The sequence below is a fragment of the Trichomycterus rosablanca genome, chromosome 4, assembly GCF_030014385.1.
Source record: "Trichomycterus rosablanca isolate fTriRos1 chromosome 4, fTriRos1.hap1, whole genome shotgun sequence".
In the NCBI taxonomy this organism is placed as follows: Eukaryota; Metazoa; Chordata; class Actinopteri; order Siluriformes; family Trichomycteridae; genus Trichomycterus; species Trichomycterus rosablanca.
The window spans coordinates 47,909,182-47,934,475 of NC_085991.1; the positions used below are offsets into that span (position 1 = coordinate 47,909,182).

The 25,294-nt window shown below is 42.6% G+C and overlaps 1 protein-coding gene across 1 annotated transcript in view; it reads right to left on the reverse strand.

The window, feature by feature from the left end:
• Nucleotides 1–293: 293 nt before the first annotated feature.
• Nucleotides 294–25,294, reverse strand: part of LOC134311967 (histamine H3 receptor) — a 37,815-nt gene continuing 12,814 nt past the window's right edge. The window contains exon 3 of the mRNA XM_062993619.1: nucleotides 294–1,067. Coding sequence (XP_062849689.1) covers nucleotides 294–1,067 — 774 coding nt within the window. The remainder of the gene's footprint in view (nucleotides 1,068–25,294) is intronic.

The following is a 25,294-nucleotide window of genomic DNA, read 5'->3' on the forward strand; positions in this document are numbered from 1 at the left end:
TGATCATTTTAAATTATGCAACAGACCTACAGTAACTGTTCCCTGGTGTAGCTGTTGATTTTTTACCTCGTAAAAAAACAAACAAAAAAAGCAGACTATGTTCTATCAAAGCTGATCATCCTTAATCCTAAAAGTTGTAGTGAAGTTGTAGCTGATCCTTATGGATATAGCGAGAGACGCAGCTGTTCATTTGTAACCATGCACATAACGCAGATGATGATTTTATATCTTATAAAAGTTTCAGACAATCGTAGCTGATCCTTTTCGAGTCCAGTCCCGTGGGCAGTGCTGAACTATCTCATGTTGTTACTGACGTTATCTGAGGTGGTTTCCGCGGCCCTGTGCTTAGGGCACAGGATCTTGGCGAAGGCTCGACGGAAGCTGCTGTGGCACAGCGGGTACAGGAAGGGGTTGATGGCCGAGTTGAGCCACAGCAGCCAGAAGCATATCTCGTACACGTGGTAGGGCACACACTTGCCCTTGCAGCCGGCGCATATGATCATAATGATCGTGTACGGTGCGCAGCACACGCCGAACACGCAGACGATCACGGCCAGCGACTTGGCCACCTTCTTATCCTGGATCAGACGCAAGGCCTGGGTGCTCCTCGCCGTCCGCGTGTCGTTACGCCGTACGTCGGACGGACAGGTGTCGCTCTTCGCTTCGGCCTCCTTTTCAGGCTCCTTCTTTTTGACCACGGAGCCGCACCACATACAGGAGATCAGTCGGAGCTTCTCGCGCCTTGGAGACGCCGTGTCTCGAACCTTGGCCGAACACGCGTCCATCTGGCACCGGCGCCGCCTCTTACGGATGCTGTGGTAGATGCTCAGATTGAAGAAGGTCACCAACGAGAAGGGGATGAAGAACTCGAACAAGGAGGTGCACAGCAGGAACTTCCAGGTATAAAAGAACTCCACAAAGCACTCTTTCTCGGGTACGATGGTCTGGCCGGTCACTATCTCCCATAGCAATATAGCCGGACTGTAGAGGAGGAACGCCAGCACCCACACTGCAGCCATCTTGGCAAGGGCACTACGGGTCATCCCCTGGTTCGCCCGGTATGACACCTCCAGTCATCAACATGCAGAGAAGAAAAGAAGAACAACTGTGAGAGCAGGAATGTATTCAACATGCAGACACGGGGAGAACATGCAAACTCCACACAGAAAGGACCCGGACCGCCCCACCTGGGGATCGAACCCAGGACCTTCTTGCTGTGAGGCGACAGTGCTACCCACCGTGCCTCAACAAAGAAGTACACTATATAGTCAAAAGTATTCGGACACCTGATTAATGCTATTAAAACAGATTTATCTCTATGTGATCTTTCCAGCTACATCAACAGCCACACTTCTAAAGAGGCTTCTCACAATACTGTGGGGATTTGTGCCCATTCAGTCAAAGGATTGCAGCATTTGTATGGATGGGACCTGATGTTGGTCAGGAAAGCCTCAGTTGACGTTCCAATTCATTCCAGAGCTGTTCAGTGAGGCTGAGGTCAGGGCTCTGTGATCTTGCTTCGTGCACAGGGGAACAGTCATGCTGGAACAGGAAAGGACCCTCCCTAAACTGTTGCTGCAAGGTTAAAAGCATATCATTTCCTTTATATCGATTGTTGTGGCTGAAAGACATAAATTACAAGGGCTGTTCCAAATCTTGTGGCGCACACAGTGGCTCGGTGGGTAGCACTGTCGCCTAACAGCAAGAAGGTCCTGGGTTCGATTCACGCTCATGGTTGGTGTCCACATACTTTTGGAAATAGAGAAAATACAGTGTATGAAATTGAAAGTGATGGTGTGGTTGAATTAGTGCATCCAGTTCTTGGCAGTAAACAGAACATGAGGGTTAAAAATAAACAAATAAAACCTAAACGATGTGACGGCCCACATACAACACAGCTGGTTCAGTTTATACAGGTGTGCAGGAACATCTGGAGATTCAGACTGATGTATTTACGTGTGATCTGAATTTTACCTGCGCTGTCATTAAACTTTTGAGACCAGATACCACCCCAATCAAACCACATTTTATAGAAGCACTGCACACCTAGACTATATGGTCAAAAGTATGTAGACACCCCTTCTAATTACTGAGTTCTGATGTTTCAGACACACTCCTTGCTAATGATTGTATGAATTATTGACAGAAAATGTATTTTATGCTTTTAACTTTGTCCAGTTTGACCCCTGTTCTCAGATCTCTCTACATAGATGCATTTTACATCATCCTACACTCCTGAGAAGAGGGCATGTCTAAATTTTTAGATCCCTTTAAATGCTCCTACTGAGGCGCCTTCATTCTGAGTGATAATCTGACTGAATAACGAGGGAGCGTTTGGATCAACCAACAGAGTTCTTTTCAAAATTAAATAAATGCTCATTAATTTTTACATTAACTTATATTTGTATAAAGGTGCACAAGTGTCATTTATTTACTGGTTTGAATGGCCTGAGGCTAACTGTGTTAGCTTAGTAAGCTAAAACTGCAGTGACATAATCGTTGTAATAGCTGTATAAATAGTGCATCTAAATAATCTGCCTTATGAGTTCAATGTCATATAATAATCCTCTCTACTGAGGCAGCTGATTAGGTAGCCAGCAAGGCAGCTCACTAGGTTTTCAGACAGACCCCTAGTTTAGTGATGTTGGTGTGAAGGAACTTCAGTGGTTTGAATAAAGCCATGACTTTCAACACACTGAACACGCTAGGAAGAAATCAGATTAATTGTGGGCCAAACCTTATTTTGTCCAGCATCAATGACTGATCTCACAGATGCTTCTACCTTACAGGACAAACTCCTACAGACACTCTTTAAAACGGAGTGGAAAGCTTTTTCAGATCAGTGTAGGCTGTGAGATCTGCAAAGTGGGGGGCAACACTATATTTATGTCCATTGTTTTGGAATAGGATGTGTCCACAAACTTTTGTCCATATAATATAGTGTTAGTGTGCAGTAAGCACTTTTCTATCTCTAAATAACTAACTACTTAGGGGCTTGAGACCTTGAGGGCTTGAGGGGCATGAGAACGCATTTTCATTGTACCTGACACAAGATTAAAAAAATAAGTACAAGTAGCTTTTCAAATAAAAAAGCATGACAATAGGGCGCCCAGGTGGCGCAGCGAGATATTCTGCTAGCACACCAGCGCCGAGATTCAGAACTCGGATAGAGAGGCGCATGGGGAGAATGCATGGATTAAAAAAAGGGTTTCGCTAAGGGCTGCACACGGGTCGGAGGAGGCTAGGGTGGCCACATTCATAGTCACAAAAAGGAGGACGTCATACCAGGAACAGGGGGGCATGATACTGCAACACACAGAATGAAACCAGAACCCATATAACAGAGTTTTTGACCAGTTTAAGCAAGAATTCTATAACAAATTACTGTTTTACTCACCAAATTTTGGCATTTTCACAGCGTTCCTGAGCATGAGAGCTGACTAATTGACTCAGGTAGAGGTGTATGCAGAACAGAGCGAGCGGGCGAAATTCAACCACCCAATCACAGACTAGCATTTAGAGGGTGGACCTTCTGCGATTGGCCAGTGATTCGTGGCTCGCCCACCACTGGCCAATCGCAGAAGGTCCGCCCACGATAGGTAGCACTATAAGCAGTCAAATGAGGCTGTTAAACCAATGAAATACAAAGCATTTGTTTTGACATGTACCTGAGCCAATGACAGATAATATTGATCAAAAATGTAAGTGTCCGTCATAGCGTTGGATGGGCGGAGGACTGGCAGCTGAAAAACCAGACTGTCCGACCTAAAGCCGGACGGCTGGCCACCCTAGAGGAGGCGTGAGCAGCAATATACCCACCTCGACTGCAATCAAGGATCCCCCAGCAGCGGAAGACAAATTGACTACACTAAATTGGGAGAAAGTGGTAGAAAATGCATAAATAAAATAGGAAAAAAAGCATTACAATAACTATATGCTATAATAAATATGCTAGCCTACCACCGATGAAGCTGGACTCAGTTCCAGTCTTTGCCGGCATGAGGTGGAGGGAACTGCCAAGATTCTCCATATAAATTACAAAAACAACATTTGTATATAAAATACACGATTAATTCTCAGTGGAGTAGTAAACAGAACATGAAGGTTTAAAAAAAAAAACAGAAACAGTGTAAATAAATTGCCAACCTGGATTCAACACAGCTGGCACAGCTAATATAGGTGTGCAGGAACATCTGGATATCAAAGCTGATGAGTTTATATCTGGTCTGAATTAAATAAATAAACGTGACATTATCACAATGTATCGTCCTTATCATTATTATTATTGCTTTTTAGCGGATGCTACAAAATTCTCAAGATCATCTGGCCTACCACATAGTGAAGCTTCACTCGTATTACAGTTTGGGAACCTCTAGCTACCAGGATATTTGCTGTTTCTTTAAACTGTGTTCAGCTGTGATTTCTTCTAGTGTTTGGTCTTTCCTCAGGTCTGTGAAGTGCATATTAGGGGTCGGCTCACAGGTCGTGTCTGTGGAAAAGCTCAGTTTGTGATGTGTGTGGAGAAAACATCAAGTCCCATTGTGATAGGAACCAATTCTCCCTTAATCCATTATAAATCATGGATGGGTCAACTGCAAATAGATGATAGATTATTGGGGGCACAGTGGAGCAGTGGGTAGTGATGTCGCCTCACAGCAGGAAGGGTCTGGGTTTGAGTCTTTTCTGTGTGGAGTTTGCATGTTCTCCCTGTGTCTGTGTGGGTGTCCTCCGGGTGCTTCGGTTAGTCCAAAGCCAGGAGCTACTAAAATGGTCCTAAGTGTGAGTGTGTGTCTGCCCTGTGATGGACTGCCAACCTTTCTGGGGTGTTTCCTGCCCACCATGACCCTGACCATTTTTATTGAATTGAGACACCTATACATGAGTTTTGGATATTGGATATACTATTAAAACCATGGGCGTTAATATGGAGTTGCCCTCATACCCACCGTCCCCTTTTGCTACCTTTTAGAAGGTTTTCTACAGTGCTTGGGTGGTGGCCAAATGCACTAGCTCTCCATCAGAGATCCAGGTTTGGATCTCAGCTGTGCTTTTGTCCAGCCGGGCACCTGAACACATACACGATTGAACCAGAGACGCATTCATTCTGAGAGTTTGTGTTAAATTTGTATTAGTGCTCAGACAAAACAACTAGTCATTATCTGCTATTCGGCTTCTCCTGTTATCAGCTTCGGCCTTGCTGATAGGAAATCCCTCCAGAAGACCTGTTGCTATGGTTATCTCGTATCTACCCTCCCCTGCTCCCTGACTGTTTTTTCATTCTGGTTAGCAACTGCTGCAAACGCCATCTTATCGCGAACTTTGTACAGACTTTTTGCTACGGGAATGAATGACTGACAGATTATTTCCCCAACCCCCAACCCAACGTTTTCCACTCTTAGCTTAATTCCACCAACACGGCAGGACAGGTCTGTAGTGCGCGCTGGTTTGGCTGCGAATCACCAGATGGCTGCTTGTCGCAGTTGGTTACTCTTGATCCCCTCATCCTTACCCGTGGCTGGTTGTGTGACTATGTTATGTTTTGTTTACATGTGCTTGTGTGCTTAAGGAGCTTTTTTTTCGTGTTACCATAATGTGCTCCTCAGGGAGCACAATCTGGTTGCTGGTTTTTTTTTATCTCCTATCCTCCCAATGTGTTTATTATTTCTTGTTTCTTATCCTGTCTTCCCCCCCTTGTCATATTGAATGTTTGGACGGGTGGATGGCTAATTTCGCTGTAATTGTACTTGTTGCAATTTATAGTAACAATAAAGTTCTACTACTACTACATTCCAGCATTTACATTTTCTACATTTAGCAGACGCTTTTATCCAAAGCGACTCACAGTACTGTGACAGTTTATATTGTATAAGCCACGTGTCAAACTCAAGGCCTACGGGCCAAATCCGGCGAGAGCTTAAAAGACGTATGATTGTCTCAAAATACACTGTAAATCGTACATAAACTGCATCTCCCACAACGCATGGCGATTTTGTGACCCGCAAAGTGACCGCATCCCGCCACTACATGACAGTGTTTTCACATCAGTGTTTAACTGGGGCGGTTTTCCAACAAGTGATGTTGAGAAATATTTACAAATAATCCCAAAATGTAGCAGAAGGAAGAGAATTTAATGAAAGATGGAAAATGAATACAAGTTTGTGCTTCCAGAAGAAAAACCGGTACGTCTCTTGTGTTATGAGGCCGTGTCTGTGGTAAAGGAGTACAATATAAATGTAGATATACATTACAAATATGCAGAATAAATTTGGCATTTTGACACCAAACACAGAATTTAGCCTCCAAGAAAACCACAAATTGTCCAAGACTTAAAAGGCAGAGAGCAATCACAGCAGGATACGTTACAATACAGATGTGGCCCTCGGTGAAAATGAGTTTGACACCCCTGCTCTAAGCAATTGAGGGTTAAGGGGTCTTGCTCAAGAGCCCAACAGTGGCAACCTGGCAGTGGTGGGGCTCGAACCAGCGACCTTTCGATTACTAGTCCTGTACCTTAACCACTGAGCTACAACTGCCCAACACACATTGAATAGTCAAGTATGAAGGATTTGTTGGCTTGTATTTGTTAAAATGTTGATTGTCAAATTATGAGTAGATCAAATACATGTTTAAAATATTATTTTTAGAATATCTTAGACCTTATCTGAGGACATAAGGGGTCACGACGGTTCCCTTCTGATTCTTACAAGTGTATTTGGACCTTTAACTTTACCTGTAGATTAACATTTCTACATTTTGGAGAAGCAACCTCCAACTGAAACAGGATACAATCCTCTCAACTGAGGGTTAAAGGTACAACAAGACTGCTCGGTGGTGGTGGTGCTTAAACCCTCAACCTTCTGATCAGTAGATTACTCTGATAAATAGTCCTGTCTTAATCCATCACTTGAATAAAAACTGCATTCATGTATTTAAAGGTTTGCTGGGTCTCTACTGGCCTGTCGGTCAGTGCTAAATAAAACATATCGGTTACTGGTTCAACAAATCGACAACATTTGGATCGTGGCCGTGTACGCAGTGAAGTGTAACAGGGCCAAAAATACAACAGCAACACACTCTCGGAGAGAGTAAAATATCAAGCTGATGATTAAAAGAGCTCTTAAACAGAAGCACTCGCTCAAAGCAGCTCCTGTTAATGACCAAATTAAAGAGCTCCAGCTGCTGAGTGCCACATCTCCGAGACCCGATGATCCCTGCAGATGTGAGGGCCATTTCAAATTTAAATTCATGATCCTTACCTGCCCTTTGAAAGCTGCACTTCTGGCACTGAATCGGGTTGTTGTGTTTGTGCTTCATTATACGAAATTATGATGCTCCATTAAATATTTAGTTCCTTAATAAAAATATAAACACAGACATAGTATTATTTGATGTTTTTTCATACAATATCTATAGATAATGTAATTGCATTACCTTTTCAAAAATGATACAATTTGTACGATTTTATGAATAAAAAAGATGTCAATTCCTACTGAGGAAAAAGGTAGGACACCCTATGCCCAAATACAATATATGTCCAAAAGTATTTGGACACCTGACCATAAGTTTGCTGGACATCCTATTTAAACATCAGCTAGAACAACAGCCACTCTTGAAAAGCTTCTCACCAGACTTTGACGTATGTCTGTGTATGGGAATTTGTGTCCATTCAGTCAACCAGCTGGATAACCAGTTGACCATCTGATCATGGTGGTTTCTCCTCTACAACATCAGGAAAATTCAGCCATTTTTCTCAATGGAAGCTACTCAGATTTTTGTGCAGTCACTTGGACGACTGCAAATCCCTCCTGGCAGGAGCTCCCATGTCCACTATTACACCCTTATAGCTCATTCAAAATGCAGCTGCTCACCTGGTTTTTAACCAACCTAAACACTGCCACATCACCCCACTGCTGCCACATCATCACCCCACTGCTGCCACATGACCCCACTGCTGCGTTTTCTTCACTGGCTTCCTGTAGCTGCACACATTAAGTTTAAAACACTGATGCTCGCCTACAAAGCCAAAAATGGACCAGCCCCAAGCTACCTTCAAGGTCTAACCAAACCCCGCTCTGTACCACACAACCTCCGAGTCACTAGTCTCGCTCGACTTGAGCCTCCACCCAGGACTAAAGGAAGACAAGCATCAAAGCTCTTCTCTGTACTGGCACCCAAGTGGTGGAATGAACTTCCTCTGTCTGTCCGAGCATCTGAGTCTCACACTGTCTTCAAAAGACGATTAAAGAGCTTCATCACCTTTTTACTAAGCACTTAAGCTGACTTGTACTTACAGTGTATCACAAAAGTGAGTACACCCCTCACATTTCTGCAGATATTTAAGTATATCTTTTCATGGGACAACACTGACAAAATGACAATTTGACACAATGAAAAGTAGTCTGTGTGCAGCTTATATAACTGTAAATTTATTCTTCCCATAAAATAACTCAATATACAGCCATTAATGTCTAAACCACCGGCAACAAAAGTGAGTACACCCCTTAGTGAAAGTTCCTGAAGTGTCAATATTTTGTGTGGCCACCATTATTTCCCATTATTTGCCTTAACTCTCCTGGGCATGGAGTTTACCAGAGCTTCACAGGTTGCCACTGGAATGCTTTTCCACTCCTCCATGACGACATCACGGAGCTGGCGGATATTCGAGACTTTGCGCTCCTCCACCTTCCGCTTGAGGATGCCCCAAAGATGTTCTATTGGGTTTAGGTCTGGAGACATGCTTGGCCAGTCCATCACCTTTACCCTCAGCCTCTTCAATAAAGCAGTGGTCGTCTTAGAGGTGTGTTTGGGGTCATTATCATGCTGGAACACTGCCCTGCGACCCAGTTTCCGGAGGGAGGGGATCATGCTCTGCTTCAGTATTTCACAGTACATATTGGAGTTCATGTGTCCCTCAATGAAATGTAACTCCCCAACACCTGCTGCACTCATGCAGCCCCAGACCATGGCATTCCCACCACCATGCTTGACTGTAGGCATGACACACTTATCTTTGTACTCCTCACCTGATTGCCACCACACATGCTTGAGACCATCTGAACCAAACAAATTAATCTTGGTCTCATCAGACCATAGGACATGGTTCCAGTAATCCATGTCCTTTGTTGACATGTCTTCAGCAAACTATTTGCGGGCTTTCTTGTGTAGAGACTTCAGAAGAGGCTTCCTTCTGGGTGACAGCCATGCAGACCAATTTGATGTAGTGTGCAGCGTATGGTCTGAGCACTGACAGGCTGACCCCCCACCTTTTCAATTCTGCAGCAATGCTGACAGCACTCCTGCGCCTATCTTTCAAAGACAGCAGTTGGATGTGACGCTGAGCACGTGCACTCAGCTTCTTTGGACGACCAACGCGAGGTCTGTTCTGAGTGGACCCTGCTCTTTTAAAACGCTGGATGATCTTGGCCACTGTGCTGCAGCTCAGTTTCAGGGTGTTGGCAATCTTCTTGTAGCCTTGGCTATCTTCATGCAGCGCAACAATTCGTCTTTTAAGATCCTCAGAGAGTTCTTTGCCATGAGGTGCCATGTTGGAACTTTCAGTGACCAGTATGAGAGAGTGTGAGAGCTGTACTACTAAATTGAACACACCTGCTCCCTATGCACACCTGAGACCTAGTAACACTAACAAATCACATGACATTTTGGAGGGAAAATGACAAGCAAGTGCTCAATTTGGACATTTAGGGGTGTAGTCTCTTAGGGGTGTACTCACTTTTGTTGCCGGTGGTTTAGACATTAATGGCTGTATATTGAGTTATTTTGAGGGAAGAATAAATTTACACTGTTATATAAGCTGCACACAAACTACTTTTCATTGTGTCAAAGTGTCATTTTGTCAGTGTTGTCCCATGAAAAGATATACTTAAATATCTGCAGAAATGTGAGGGGTGTACTCACTTTTGTGATACACTGTACTTACTAACACTCTTATTCATTTCTTACAAAAAATAGTTCTAAGCAGATTTGTATGTTGGACTATTGTCTACTTAAACTAGAGTAAGGTAATGTTCACTGTTGAAGCTCTTCTGTAAGTCGCTCAGGTACGCTCAGAGCGTCTGCTAAATACCGAAAATGTAAATGTAAGATGACAGCATTTGTATGGCTGGGCACGGATGTTGGTCAACAAAGTTTCAGTTGATGTTCTGGTTCATTCCAAAGCTGTTCAGTGGGGCACAGTCATGCTGGAAAGGGACAGGACCTTCCATAAACTGTTGCTCCAAAGTTGGAAGCATATAATTCCCTCTATATAATAGATTTATTACACCTGTTAGCAATTGCCGTGGCTGATACACATGAATTCAGTAATTAGAAGGGGCGTCCCAATACTTTTCTCCATATAGTGTAGCTTTCCTATAACTGTATACCAGTCTCTAATATCAACTGGGAGAAAGTTTTCCCAGTAATCCATGCAGAATTCCTTTAGCTGTGTGATGTGTGAGGGTTTTTTGCATGCACAGCTTGTTTCAAGTTACCGCTCAGCATCACAATAGGATTAAGACCGGGGCTTTGACTTCCAGAACTCCCCGTCTCTTTCTTCTGAGCCGTTCCTTTGATCCGGAAAATTTATAGTGGATTCAGTGATCGCAGCCTGTCAGGTGCAGATGCAGCGGAGCAGCATCAACCCATGACATTTGCACCCCGAGCTTCACAGCTGGTACCAGGTTCTTATGGCTGAATGATGTGCTTGGTTCGTGTCAGACGTGTCTTCTGTTACTGCACCCGAGGTATTCAACCTGGGATTTATCAGTCCAGAGCACATTGTTTTAGAAGTTCTGCTCTTAATCTTTAATTGCTCAAATTGTATTGTCATAATTTTCACTTTGCAAAAGTGTCTACTTAATGTGGACAATATAAATGTATATACATATATCAGCTATAATCTATATAATAGTTTTTTATTTATCTGTCTGTCTTTGTGGTGGTAGATGGATGGATGGATGGATGGATGGATGGATAGAAATAGATGGATGGATGGATGGATAGACAGAAATAGATAGATAGATAGATAGATAGATAGATAGATAGATAGATAGATAGATAGATAGATAGATAGACAGACAGACAGACAGACAGACAGACAGACAGACAGACAGACAGACAGACAGAGAAACATATATATATGAACAGAGAGGCAGACAGTCTCTATCCTGCTCCACAAACAAGCTAAGAAAGTCTTTTGTCCCCGAAGCAGTCCAACTGTGCAACACCACACAATGGCAGAGCGTTGAATCTGACTCTGTTTACACATTTACATCAGTATTATCTATCTTATTCATGGGTTTTTTTATACACTGTTAGACATTTCAAAGGGTTTGCCAGTAAGTTACCGTAATTCAAATTTACCGTAGTTACCGTAATTCAAATTTACAGTACCATAACTGTATTTTACTTTACTTTATTTAACTTGATGTTACTGTAATTGCATTTTACAGTAACACCACAGTAAAAACTTAGGTTAACTGTACAGTACTGTAATTATTTGTTAAATTCTTATTATTTCATTTCAAAGTTTAGAAACTTTGTCAATTGTACTTAATTTACTTATATGTTACACAATACTACTATTACACAGACAAGTATTGCAACATATCAAATTGTTTATTTAAATCACTGCAAATGCTTAAAGCACTTTCAACAAAAACATGTAAAAATACAGAATTTCCTTAAAAACATTCTTACTTTAATCCATGCAACTTTCAAAATGCATTTAAAACAACAAATTTAAAATAACACAATGTGCATTAACTTAACATGTACAAAAGTCATGTTAATTCATATTACAGAAAAACACTTTGGAATAATTCAGTATTGAATGCATAGTACAACAATGAACAATGAATCTAGATAAAGTTACATTTGAAATAACACAAGAGCTTCAGAAATGCAGGGTTACAAAAACACAGTAGTTTTGGTATAAAACTCCACTCAACACTGTCGACTCACATACCCGACTTAACATGAAATGAATCGTGTTCTTAGGTAGACCCTAGGTAGCAGACGTAGCGAGGTAAACCACTGCTCAACCTGCAACCTGCTTTTCCATTAACAACCCATTCAGCATTGTTCACCTGTAATCACAGAAAAATCATCTTTAACAGTTCTATGCAATTCAATACGGTAACCTCAAAATAAAGCGTCGCAGGCCTTATTAACAATTAATATTAATAATTAACAATTATTAACGTTAATGTAGCTAATGTTAACCTCTGACTGATGTTATAAACAGCATGAGAGAGATCACCACTATCCACAGATTAGCTACTATGCTAACGCTGTCGTGTCGTAAATTTACCTAACCTTTGCTCTTGACCACAACAGGTTCATAAAGACAATGACTAACTTAGCTTTTAAACATGAAACTCACAGTCATTTGTAAAATGGAACGTTTACTTGTTTTACTTTGGGAAAAAAGTTGCCGACAACTAATGCGAACGCTCCTATAGTGCACAACAGACCCGATAACCGTGACTAGTGTTAATTTATTGTCGTAACTGTCGTAGACTCTTTACCTTTATTTTTTGCTGGTTCCCAGTTTTGGTGTAAAAAATTCTCTTCAAGGGTCAGCACCTCTGCTGCCGAGCTGCCGAACTGTTTCTGTGTGCGCACCTCTCCTGAACTCCTTCCCGCAAAACCTGAGAGTCTTGTCAATAAAATTGTTTGGCGCCAAAGGTAATTACAGTAATTTACCTCAATGTCAAAAATACAGTACATTTCTGTATTCAGTATTTGGCATCAGGCAAAATTGTCATGATGCAGTGGAAAATACTGTTGTGTACTGTAAAAACTATTTGCAGTATTTTACTGTGTGGTATGTGGTTAATAACTGTAGAAATTACAGAAATGTCTAACAGTGTACTTATGTATTAATTAGATAGACATATAAATAAATAGATAGCTAGACAGACAGACAGAAATAGAAAGATAACAGACAGACAGACAGAAGTAAATAGATAGACAGACAGAAATAGATAGATAACAGACAGACAGAAGTAGATAGATAGATAGATAGACAGACAGACAGACAGACAGACATAGTCTCTATTCTGCTCCACAGACTAGCTGAGAAAGCATAATTAATCTAAGATCATAAGTGAAGAGATGGAGACTGGTAAAAGACATGCCAAGAGCTGTATTACTGTTATTTTTATATTTTCTGTACATATGCAAATTCTGCTGAACATGTAAATGTGTACATTGTCTACATATAGTCTTGTCTGTATATTGTATTGTTGTAAATTGTAGAGAGCTAACAACAGCCGGAAACAAATTCCTTGTGTGTGTAAACATACTTGGCGAATAAAGCTGATTCTGATTCTGATTCTGTATACTGTACACCAGACAGAGGAGTGTGTTTAGTAACAGACTGGTGTCTCTGTTTTGCTCAACAGACAGGCTGAAAAGTCTTTTGTCCCCAAAGCAATCAGACTCTTAAAGGCCACACAACAGCGGGGCGTTAATGCGAAATCTATTGACACATTTACGTCAATACTATATATTATTTATGGTTTTTTATATGTTTTTGTATACTTATATTTAGGTAGAAATATACTGAGTGGTAGCCCAGTTGTTAAGGTACTGGACTAGTACTCAGATGTTCGCTGGTTCAAGCTCCACAGCTGCCAAGTTGCCACTGATGGGCGATGATCTGGTGGTAGATTCAAGACTAAATTCAAAAAACTTTGTCATTTCAGCTTTAAACAAGTACGTTTTGATTTACAACCTCAAATCAGAAAAAGTTGGGACAGTATGAAAAATGCAAATAAAATAAAAAAACAGAGTTTCTTACATTTACTTTAACTTTTGTCTGATCAACTTCATTTCATTTGTCATGGTATGGGGTGTGTCAGTACCAGGGTCCGTCATGGTATGGGGTGTGTCAGTACCAGGGTCTGTCATGATATAGGGGTGGGTCAGTACCAGGGTCTGTCATGGTATGGGGATGTGTCAGTACCAGGGTCTGTCATGATATGGGGTGTGTCAGTACCAGGGTCCGTCATGGTATGGGGTGTGTCAGTACCAGGGTCTGTCATGATATAGGAGTGGGTCAGTACCAGGGTCTGTCATGGTATGGGGATGTGTCAGTACCAGGGTCTGTCATAGTATGGGGATGTGTCAGTACCAGGGTCTGTCATGGTATGGGGTGTGTCAGTACCAGGGTCTGTCATGGTATGGGGTGTGTCAGTACCAGGGTCTGTCATGGTATGGGGTGTGTCAGTACCAGGGTCTGTCATGGTATGGAGAGTGTCAGTAGCAGGGTCTGTCATGGTATGGGGTGTGTCAGTACCAGGGTCTGTCATGGTATGGGGGTGTGTCAGGACCAGGGTCTGTCATGGTATGGGGTGTGTCAGTACCAGGGTCTGTCATGGTATGGGGGTGTGTCATTACCAGGGTCTGTCATGGTATGGGGGTGTGTCATTACCAGGGTCTGTCATGGTATGGGGATGTGTCAGTACCAGGGTCTGTCATGGTATGGGGATGTGTCAGTACCAGGGTCTGTCATGGTATGGGGGTGTGTCATTACCAGGGTCTGTCATGGTATGGGGATGTGTCAGTACCAGGGTCTGTCATGGTATGGGGTGTGTCAGTACCAGGGTCTGTCATGGTATGTGGTGTGTCAGTACCAGGGTCTGTCATGGTATGGGGTGTGTCAGTACCAGGGTCTGTCATGGTATGGGGTGTGTCAGTACCAGGGTGTGTCATGGTATGGGGTGTGTCAGTACCAGGGTCTGTCATGGTATGGGGTGTGTCAGTACCAGGGTCTGTCATGGTATGGGATGTGTCAGTACCAGGGTCTGTCATGGTATGGGGTGTGTCAGTACCAGGGTCTGTCATGGTATGGGGGTGTGTCAGTAGCAGGGTCTGTCATGGTATGGGGTGTGTCAGTACCAGGGTCTGTCATGGTATGGGGTGTGTCAGTACCAGGGTCTGTCATGGTATGGGGTGTGTCAGTACCAGGGTCTGTCATGGTATGGGGTGTGTCAGTACCAGGGTCTGTCATGGTATGGGGGTGTGTCAGTACCAGGGTCTGTCATGGTTCCCTTGGTAAAGGTCATTTACACTCTGTGATGCAGCATTAATGCAGGAAAGTACATTGAGATCTTAGAGCAACATGTGCTGCCTTCAAGACGTCGTCTTTTCCAGGGACGTCCATAATTTTTCAACAAGACGATGCAAAACCACCTGCTGCACACATTACAAAGGTATGGCTGCAGAAGAAGAGGGTACGGGTACTGGACTGGCCTGCCTGCAGTCCTGACCTGTCCCCACTAGAGAATGTGTAGAGAATTTTGAAATGGAAAATGTGACAACGACGACCCCGTACTGTTGCACATCTTAAGACGTGTTTGCAGGAAGAACGAGACAAAATAAAAGCTGAAACACTAAATCACTTGGTCTCCTCGGTGCCAAAACGTCTTTTAAGTGTGGTGAAAAGGAACGGTAGCATTACAAAGTGGTAAATGCTTTACTGTCCCGACTTTTTTTGGAATGTGTTGCAGGTCTGAAATGCAGGAATGGATGTTTATTAATAAATGAAATGAAGTTGAGCAGATAAAACATGAAATATCTCAGGTTCATCCTGTCTGCAATTAAATAAAAGTCAAAGTAAATGTAAGAAACTCTGTTTTATTTGCATTTTCCATACTGTCCGAACTTTATTCTGATTTGGGGTTGTACAATTTAAGATTTTTATTGATATATGCAGTGAAATGCTTACTTTGCTAGTCCTCCACTCACATTCACAACTATTAAGACTAAAAAACAAGTTAAAATAAAACAAACTATAATTTTGTTTGTCGCTTTGGATAAAAGTGTCCACTAAAGGCAGAATCCCATCAAGTGTGTCGTATTGCACATTTTATGATGGGTAAATATTGAAACTAAACAGCGTTCCTCCAGGATCAGGGTGCAACACAGAACACAAGTGCAAACAAGACAATATAAACAGTGCAGACAAAGAAAACAGTGTAGTAAATACAAGGACCTACAATTAATACAAGGGTACAAACATAAAAAGTGATGGGAGGGACGAAGGACAAGTGTGGTGATTGGCCAATACACCGTACTGAGTAAATGTCAAGTGAGGAAAAGAATAAACGACATACTTTTGATATACACCGATCAGCCATAACATTAAAACCACCTCCTTGTTTCTACACTCACTGTCCATTTTATCAGCTCCACTTACCATATTGAAGCACTTTGTAGTTCTACAATTACTGACTGTAGTCCATCTGTTTCTCTGCATGCTTTGTTAGCCCCCTTTCATGCTGTTCTTCAATGGTCAGGACCCCCACAGGACCACCACAGAGCAGGTATTATTTAGGTGGTGGATCATTCTCAGAACTGCAGTGACACTGACATGGTGGTGGTGTGTTAGTGTGTGTTGTGCTGGTATGAGTGGATCAGACACAGCAGCGCTGCTGGAGTTTTTAAATACAGTGTCCACTCACTGTCCACTCACTCTATTAGACCTAGTTGGTCCACCTTGTAGATGTAAAGTCAGAGACGATCGCTCATCTGTTGCTGCTGTTTGAGTTGGTCATCTTCTAGACCTTCATCAGTGGTCACAGGACACTGCCCACGGGGCGCTGTTGGCTGGATGTTTTTGATTGGTGGACTATTCTCAGTCCAGCAGTGAAGTGTTTAAAAACTCTTATCCACTAATACCAGCACAACACACACTAACACCATGTCAGTGTCACTGCAGTGCTGAGAATGATCCACCACCTAAATAATACCTGCTCTGTGGGGGTCCTGACCATTAAAGAACAGCATGAAAGGGGGCTAACAAAGCATGTAGAGAAACAGATGGACTACAGTCAGTAATTGTAGAACTACAAAGTGTTTTTATATGGTAAGTGGAGCTGATAAAATGGACAGTGAGTGTAGAAACAATGAGGTGGTTTTAATGTTATAGCTGATCGGTGTATAAACATAAGTGTAGGGTTTGTATAGCAGTCGATATAATAAAGAGCAGTGTGTGAGAAAAACAATGGTGTGTAAAGACGGTAGTGATAATACAGTCAGGGAGTGTGAGAGTAGTAGTTGTATGAATTATTTGGAAATGATGCACAGTTTATTTTGACGACAACTTTGACATTTACTTTGACATTTTGTTTTTATTACTCTTTGTGCGTCTCGCAGGTCGTTCTTGAGCTGAACCTGCTAAGACGGCGCGTCCTAAATGTTCCTCATTATTTTCTGCTTATTTCTAATTGTTTCATTTCTAGAAAGTATTTTGTCCCCCAGGCAGTCAGACCGTATAGCTGACTGTAAATCAGACTCTATTTACACATTTACATCAGCGCTATCTATGTTATTCATATTTCTTTGATAATGTTGGGCCCCTGAGCAAGGCCCTTAACCCTCAATTACTTAAATTGTATTTAGTCCTAACTGTAAGTTGCTTTGGATAAAAGCCTCTGCTTGTTATCACAAAGTAAATGTATATACATATATCGGCTGTAATTACTATAATTATTATTATTATAATAATAATAATTATTATTATTATTATTATTATTGTTATTATTGTTATTATTATACTGTATTTATTATTATATGTATTATTATTATTATTATTATTATTAGTAGTAGTAGTAGTAGTAGTAGTAGTAGCAATAGTAATAGTATTAATTATTATTATTTTTATTATTATTCCTATTATTATTATTATTATATTTATTATTATTATCATTATCATTATTATATTTTATTATTAGTATTATTATTATTATTATTATATTTATAATTATTATTATTATATTTATTATTATTAGCAGTAGTAGTAGGAGTAGTTGTAGTAATAGTAGTAGTATTAATGTTATTTTCATTATTATTATTATTATTATCATTCCTTTAATTATATTTATTATTATTTCTTTTATTATTATTATTTTTATTATTATTATATTTGTATTATAATTATTATTATTATTATTAGTAGTAGTAGTAGTAATAGTAGTAGTATTAACGTTATTATCATTATTATTATTATTATTATTATTTTATTATTATTATTATTATTCCTTTTATTATTTTTATTGTTATTCCTTTTATTATTATTATTATTATTATTATTACTGTTATTATTATTTCATGCCATGTTGTCAGCTGCATAACTTGCACATTTCTGCCCTGTATATATGTATATACATACATATATACACATAATATATAAGCATAAACAAGCATTTATGACAAAAAATATCTAGACATCTTAGTATGAGCCGTTCCAAAAATCCTGGGGAATAATAAGGTGGCACCACCACCTTTTAGAAAGTCTTTCTACAATATTTCAGAATGTGCCTGTGGGAATTTATACTTATGCAGTCAAAAGTCTTGCTCACCATCAAGGATCCAAAACATCCCAGTGTTTTTAACAGGGTTCTGTATAGTTTCTCCACACCACAAAGTCACATATTTGGATGCATATCATTTATTACATCATTGATTTTATACGTCTGATAGAAATATCTAAACCCATCTAGGAGGGGTGTCCCAATACTTTTGTTGAGGTTCGAATCCCAGGCCGTGCTACCAGCCAGTCGGGCGCCTACATACAGACACGACTGGCTGTGTCTGAGGGTATGGATTGGTATTGCACCCTGTAAATCTGTGCAACCTGGACCCACTGTGTCCCTGACCATGATAAAGTGGTGGTAAAATATGAAAATGACATAAAATGAAAAATTCAGGATGTCTGTCTCGGGGCTCACCTTATAAAATAGCACCCATGATGCATTGCGCAGATGGTGCGTGGCGTTTCTCTTGTGTGTTGTGTGTGCGCTCGGCCCCCTCGCCTCTTTGATTGAGGCCGCAGGTGAAAGTAGAGTGCGGTGAATAAAGGAGTGTGAGATCAAACAGAACAGATCCAGATTAAAGGCTGAGATTACGCCGCTGCGTCGCGGATCCGCCGTTCTGATGCTAAGTGTTCGGGGGGAAGCGCGTGCACGGGGACGAACAAAGGCGGATATTGTTGGGGTGGCTGGGTCGCGCGATCAGGCCGAAGCTCCGGCGACAGCTTTGAAGGTCCGTAACACGCCGATCGTTCACGTGACGCGGTTGGGGTTGCAAAGCAGGACTCGATAAGACGTGGTGCGATGTGTTTAATGTTGGAGGAACTTCAAGTACCTGCACGAAACCCTGACGTCCACGAACGAGGTCAGAATAGTGGACGCTTTTATATAAAGCTGTTGGGCCCCTGAGCAAGGCCCTTAATCCTCAATTGTTCCAATTGTATTCAGTCCTAACTGTAAGCTACTTTAGGTAGTAAGACACTTTTATTCAGTATAAGCTGAACTGACTTACAATTGAGACGATTTGTGATGTAACCTGTTAAGGGTTAAGGGCCTTGCTCAGGGGCCCAAGAGAGGCAACCTGGTGAGGTGCGGCTTTATGCATTTATTTATTCATTGTCTGTTTTACCACTGCTTTGTCAAGGTCAGATATCTAAACCCATCTAGGAGGGGTGTCCCAATACTTTTGTTAAGGTTCGAATCTCAAGTCGTGCTACCAGCCAGTCAGGAGCCTACAGACAGACACGATTGACTGTGTCTGAGAGGATGGATTGGCATTTAGTACATCTGGGCAACCCGGACCCACCGTGGCCCTGACTATTTTGAAATATCTAAACCCATCTAGGAGGGGTGTCCCAATACCTTTGTTGAGGTTGGCCAGGCTACCAGCCAGTCGGGCGCCTACACGATTGGCTGTGTCTGAGGGGATCGATTGGCATTCTGTGCGGGCGCAAAGTTTCTGCACTGCGCCCAGTAAATCGGCGCAACCCGGACCCACCGTAGCCTTGACCAGTTTAGAATATCTAAACCCATCTAGGAGGGGTGTCCCAATACTTTTGACGAGGTTTGAATCCCAAGCGCTATCAGCCAGTCGGGCGCCTAGATACAGACACTGTTGGCTGTGTCTGATGTGATGGATTGACATTCTGATTGGCAAAACCCGGACCCACCACGGTCCTGACCAGTCTGAAATATCTAAACCCATTTAGGAGGGGTGTCATAATACTGTCCTGGTCAGGGATGTGTTAGGAAGGAGCGTGTTTGAAATATCTAGGGCAGCGGTAGCTCAGAGGTTAAGGTACCGAACTAGTAATCAGAAGGTTGCCGTTTCAAGCCCTGCCACCACCAAGTTGCCACTGTTGGGTCCCTGAGCAAGGCCCTTAACCCTCAATTGCTCAAAAATTGTGTTCAGTCATAACTGTAAATCATGTTGGATAAAAGCGTCTGCTAAATTCTGAAAATGTAAATCTAAACCCCTATCTAGGAGGGGTGTCCCAAAACTTTTGATGAGGTTGAAATCCCAAGCGCTATCAGCCAGTCGGGCTCCTACATAAAGAAACTGTTGGCTGTGTCTGAGGGGATGGATTACAATTCTGTTTCTGCATTGCGCCCAGTAAATCGGCGCAACCCGGACCCACCGTGGCCCTGACCAGTTTGAAATATCTGAACCCATCTAGGAGGGGGTGTCCCAATACTTTCGTTGAGGTTCGAATCCCAGGCCGTGCTATCAGCCAGTCGGGCGCCTAGGTACAGACACTGTTGGCTGTGTTTGAGGGGATGGACTGGCATTCTGTTTCTGCACTGCGCCCAGTAAATCTAAGTAACTTGGACCCACCACAGCCCTGACCAGTCTGAAATGTCCAAACCCATCTAGGAGGGGTGTCATAATACTGTCCTGGTCAGGGATGCATTGGGAAGGAGCGAGTTTGAAATATCTAAACCCCCATCTAGGAGGGGTGTTTCAATACTTTTTGATGAGGTTCGAATCCCAAGTGCTATCAGCCAGTCGAGCACCTACATACAGACACGATTGGCTGTGTCTGAGGGGATGGATTGGCATTCTGTCCGGATGCAAAGTTTCTGCATTGCACTTAGTAAATCTGGGCAACCCGGACTCACATTGGCCCTGACCAGTTTGGAGTATCTAAACCCATCTAGGAGGGGTGTCCCAATACTTTTGTTGAGGTTCGAATCCCAGGCCGTGCTACCAGCCAGTCAGGCGCCTACATATAGACACGATTTACTGTGTCTGAAGGGATGGATTGGCATTCAGTAAATCGGGCCACCCAGACCCACCATGGTCCTGACCAGTTTATCTAGTAATATCTAAACCCATCCAGGAAGGGGTGACCCAATACTGTCCCGGTCAGGGATGTGGTGGGGAAACACCCCAGATACCCAGTCCATCACAAGGCACACACACACACACTTGGCAATTTTGAGTAGCTCCAGTTACCCAGAGGAAACCCACACAGACACGAGGAGAACATGCAAACTTCACACAGAAAGGAATCACACCCAGACCCATCCTGATGATGCCTTTATCCAAAGCGACTTGCAGTACTGTGACAGTATACTGTCTAAGCAATTGAGGGTTAAGAACCTTGCTCAGGGGCCCAACAGTGGCAACCTGGCAGTGCTGGTCAGCGACCTTTGGATTACTAGTCCAGTACCTTAACCTCTAGGCTACAACTGCCCTACTTACTCCTGGGCTTGAACCACTAACCTTCTAATCAGCAGTCCAGTCCCATCATCACTGAGCTCCCACTGCCCTGGACTCCTTCGTCCCACCTCACTGCCCGACCTCACGAACGCTCTTTCCACTTAATGGCCGCGTTCTCACAGACACACTCCAAAGTCTTAAAGTCTCAGAAGACTTGAACACATCATCCACTCTCGTCCTCGTCATCTTCAGCGGATAGATACCGCGATGAACCCAGATCCGTAACGCTGGGATGTAAAAGCTTCGCTAACTGAGAACGACGCCACGCATAAAGCAAGACGATCACAGAAATCAGCCATTAAACCCGGCGGCTAAGTAACAGCCTTTAATATCAGGCCGCGCAATTACGGAGCTGAATCAGGAAATCACTTGACATATTTTTCCCAGCACAAACATGTCAGGACGTTCTGGTAGATCTGGGGGTGGGCTCTGGTTTGCAGCACATTTTCTTCTGTCTATTGCTTTGAGATGTGTAAAACGGGAAGGCCGCACGATAATTTGATTCAGTTTTGCTCTTACTAACTTTTATTCTGCACCGTAATACCCAAAGTGACCGGCGCCGCCTCAGACTTGGTAGTTTTTACCAATCAAACAGCAGTATTAAGTCGTTCAGAGCCTGGAAAATACAGTCCTCCCATCACAAACTGGTCTAAATACACTGATCAACCATAACATTAAAACCACCTCCTTGTTTCTACACTCACTGTCCATTTTATCAGCTCCACTTATCATATAGAAGCACTTTGTAGTTCTACAATTACTGACTGTAGTCCAGCTGTTTCTCTACATACTTTTTTAGCTTGCTTTCACCCTGTTCTGTGACACTGACATGGTGGTGGTGCGTTAGTGTGTGTTGTGCTGGTATGAGCGGCTCACACACAGCAGCACTGCTGGAGTTTTTAATACCGTGTCCACTCACTGTCCACTCTATTAGACACTCCTACCTAGTCGGTCCACCTTGTAGATGTAAAGTCAGAGACGATCGCTCATCTATTGCTGCTGTTTGAGTTGGTCATCTTCTAGACCTTCATCAGTGGTCACAGGACGCTGCCCACGGGGCGCTGTTGGCTGGATATTTTTGGTTGGTGGACTATTCTCAGTCCAGCAGTGACAGTGAGGTGTTTAAAAACTACAGCAGCGCTGCTGTGTCTGATCCACTCATACCAGCACAATACACACTAACACACCACCACCATGTCAGTGTCAGTGTCACTGCAGTGCTGAGAATGATCCACCACCTAAATAATACCTGCTCTGTGGTGGTCCTGGGGGACCATTGAAGAACAGGGTGAAAGGGGGCTAACAAAGCATATAGAGAAACAGATGAACTACAGTCAGTAATTGTAGAACTACAAAGTGCTTCTATATGGTAAGTGGAGCTGATAAAATGGACAGTGAGTGTCGAAACAAGGAGGTGGTTTTAATGTTATGGCTGATCGATGTAGTTTCAGTTCTTTTCATTACTCCAGAAGACGGACGCGAACGCGCGAACACCCAATGCTTATTTTTCGCTCGTTCTGAGAGCAGCTTTGATCTACCTGACCATGTCTGACTGGCGCTAATTAGTCCGTTTCATCCGATTCTTTCATGCTCTTGATCCCAGCCGTTTCAGACGCCCACAGGTTCATGATGTCCGTCTCAGATTTGATGAAAGGTGGATTATTTACCTTTGTTTTATCCCACTTTGTGTTTTTTAAAATCTACACGTTCACATCATTAGTGCGTAAGGCTGCAGGTTTTCAGACGCTAAGTGGCATCAGGGGTCATAAATAGATGCTTCTCTACCACAAAGTTATCCAGCACATACACTACATGAACAAAAGTATTGGGACACCACTTGTTTCTACACTCACTGTCCATTTTATCAGCTCCACTTACCATATAGAAGCACTTTGTAGTTCTACAATTACTGACTGTTTATCAGCCGCCTTTCATGCTGTTCCTTAATGGTCAGGACCCCCACAGGACCACCACAGAGCAGGTATTATTTAGGTGGTGGATCATTCTCAGCACTGCTGTGACACTGACATGGTGGTGGTGTGTTAGTGTGTGTTGTGCTGGTATGAGTGGATCAGACACAGCAGCGCTGCTGGAGTTTTTAAACACCTCACTGTCACTGCTGGACTGAGAATAGTCCACCAACCAAAAATATCCAGCCAACAGCGCCATGTGGGCAGCGTCCTGTGACCACTGATGAAGGTCTAGAAGATGACCGACTCACACAGCAGCAATAGATGAGCGATCGTCTCTGACTTTACATCTACAAGGTGGATCAACTAGGTAGGAGTGTCTAATAGAGTGGACAGTGAGTGGACACGGTATTTAAAAACTCCAGCAGCGCTGCTGTGTCTGATCCACTCATACCAGCACAACAAATCAAAGTTTGTGAGCTGATGTGCAGTGTAAAGGAAGTAGGAAAAATAAATGAGTGGTTTGGGCTACACAACCAGCAGGGATTATTTGTTCTGTAGTGAGTTGGAGGTTAATAAATATTTTTGCAATGCAGCGTGGGTATTATGGTTTGGTGTGGACGAAACGATAAATATGGTAAAGCTTGTGTGTATGCCCCGTCCCACGTTTTTAAACTCCTCCCCCCTGTATCCTGCGTTCTCATTGGCTGTAGTTTGACACAGCACTCGCCTTTCACACTACGTGATTTTGAGTCGGCGACTGGTCCAGATATTTATCATGCTAGATATTTTTCTTTAGTCTGTGAGCGAACGTTGAGCAACTCTGATCAAGTCGTCGAACAGTTCACCGAGTTTCGATCCCTGATCTGCGATCTAGCGGCGACCAGTCGGCAAGCGAAAATCAGGGCAAAAACCGCATATTAAAAAAAGGTCACATGGGGTCACTCTGTTCAAATACAGTTTGTTTTTTTAAGGCAGGACGTTCAACAAGCTCATGGTAAAATGTCCAAATACTTTTGGCCATACAGTGTATTTTGATTTATGATTTAATATTTTACACACACACACACACACACACACACACACACACACACACTGGTTCATTCAGTGTTTTGTAAACTGCTTGTAAACATGGGCTATCGTGTTTGTAAGATGCCAGGCCAGGTCAATAGCACCGGTGAGACTCAAACCTGAAAGCTTGATTTCTCAGAGGTGCTGCATTAGTTCTGTTTATCTGTTTAGTGTAAACAGTTCATTTAAAAAACTGAATTAACAGCAGTACTGCAGCATTAACAGAGTAACATTAACTCTTTCTGACATACATTCTGCACGACCACATTAATTATTCATTCATTTTTACTATCTGCTTCCTCACGGTCAGTATCATGGTTTGTGGGTCAGGACAACATGCATGTTTACACAATGACCCGCTCTTATTAAAGGGCAGTTTAGAGCAGCCAGTTTATTTTGTCCCACAGCAAGAAGAGGCTATGGGTTTAATTTCCAGGCCAGGTCCTTTCTGTGTTTGTGTGGGTTTTCTCCGGGTGCTCTGGTTTACTCCCACAGTTTAAAAACATGCAGTCAGGTCAGTTGGAGCTACTAAAAGATACCCTAAGTGTAAATGTGAGGGCGGCTCGGTGGGTAGCACTGTCGCCTCACAGCAAGATGGTCCTGGGTTTGATCCCCAGGTGGAGCGGTGTGGGTCCTTTCTGTGTGAAGTTTGCATGTTCTTTTAAACATAGATTTTTTTCTGCCTATCTACAGTCCGTAATTAAAAAATCTCCCGTACCAACTCATCCATGTGACACTCTGCGGAGAAGGTTGTCACTTGATTTAACTGTCAC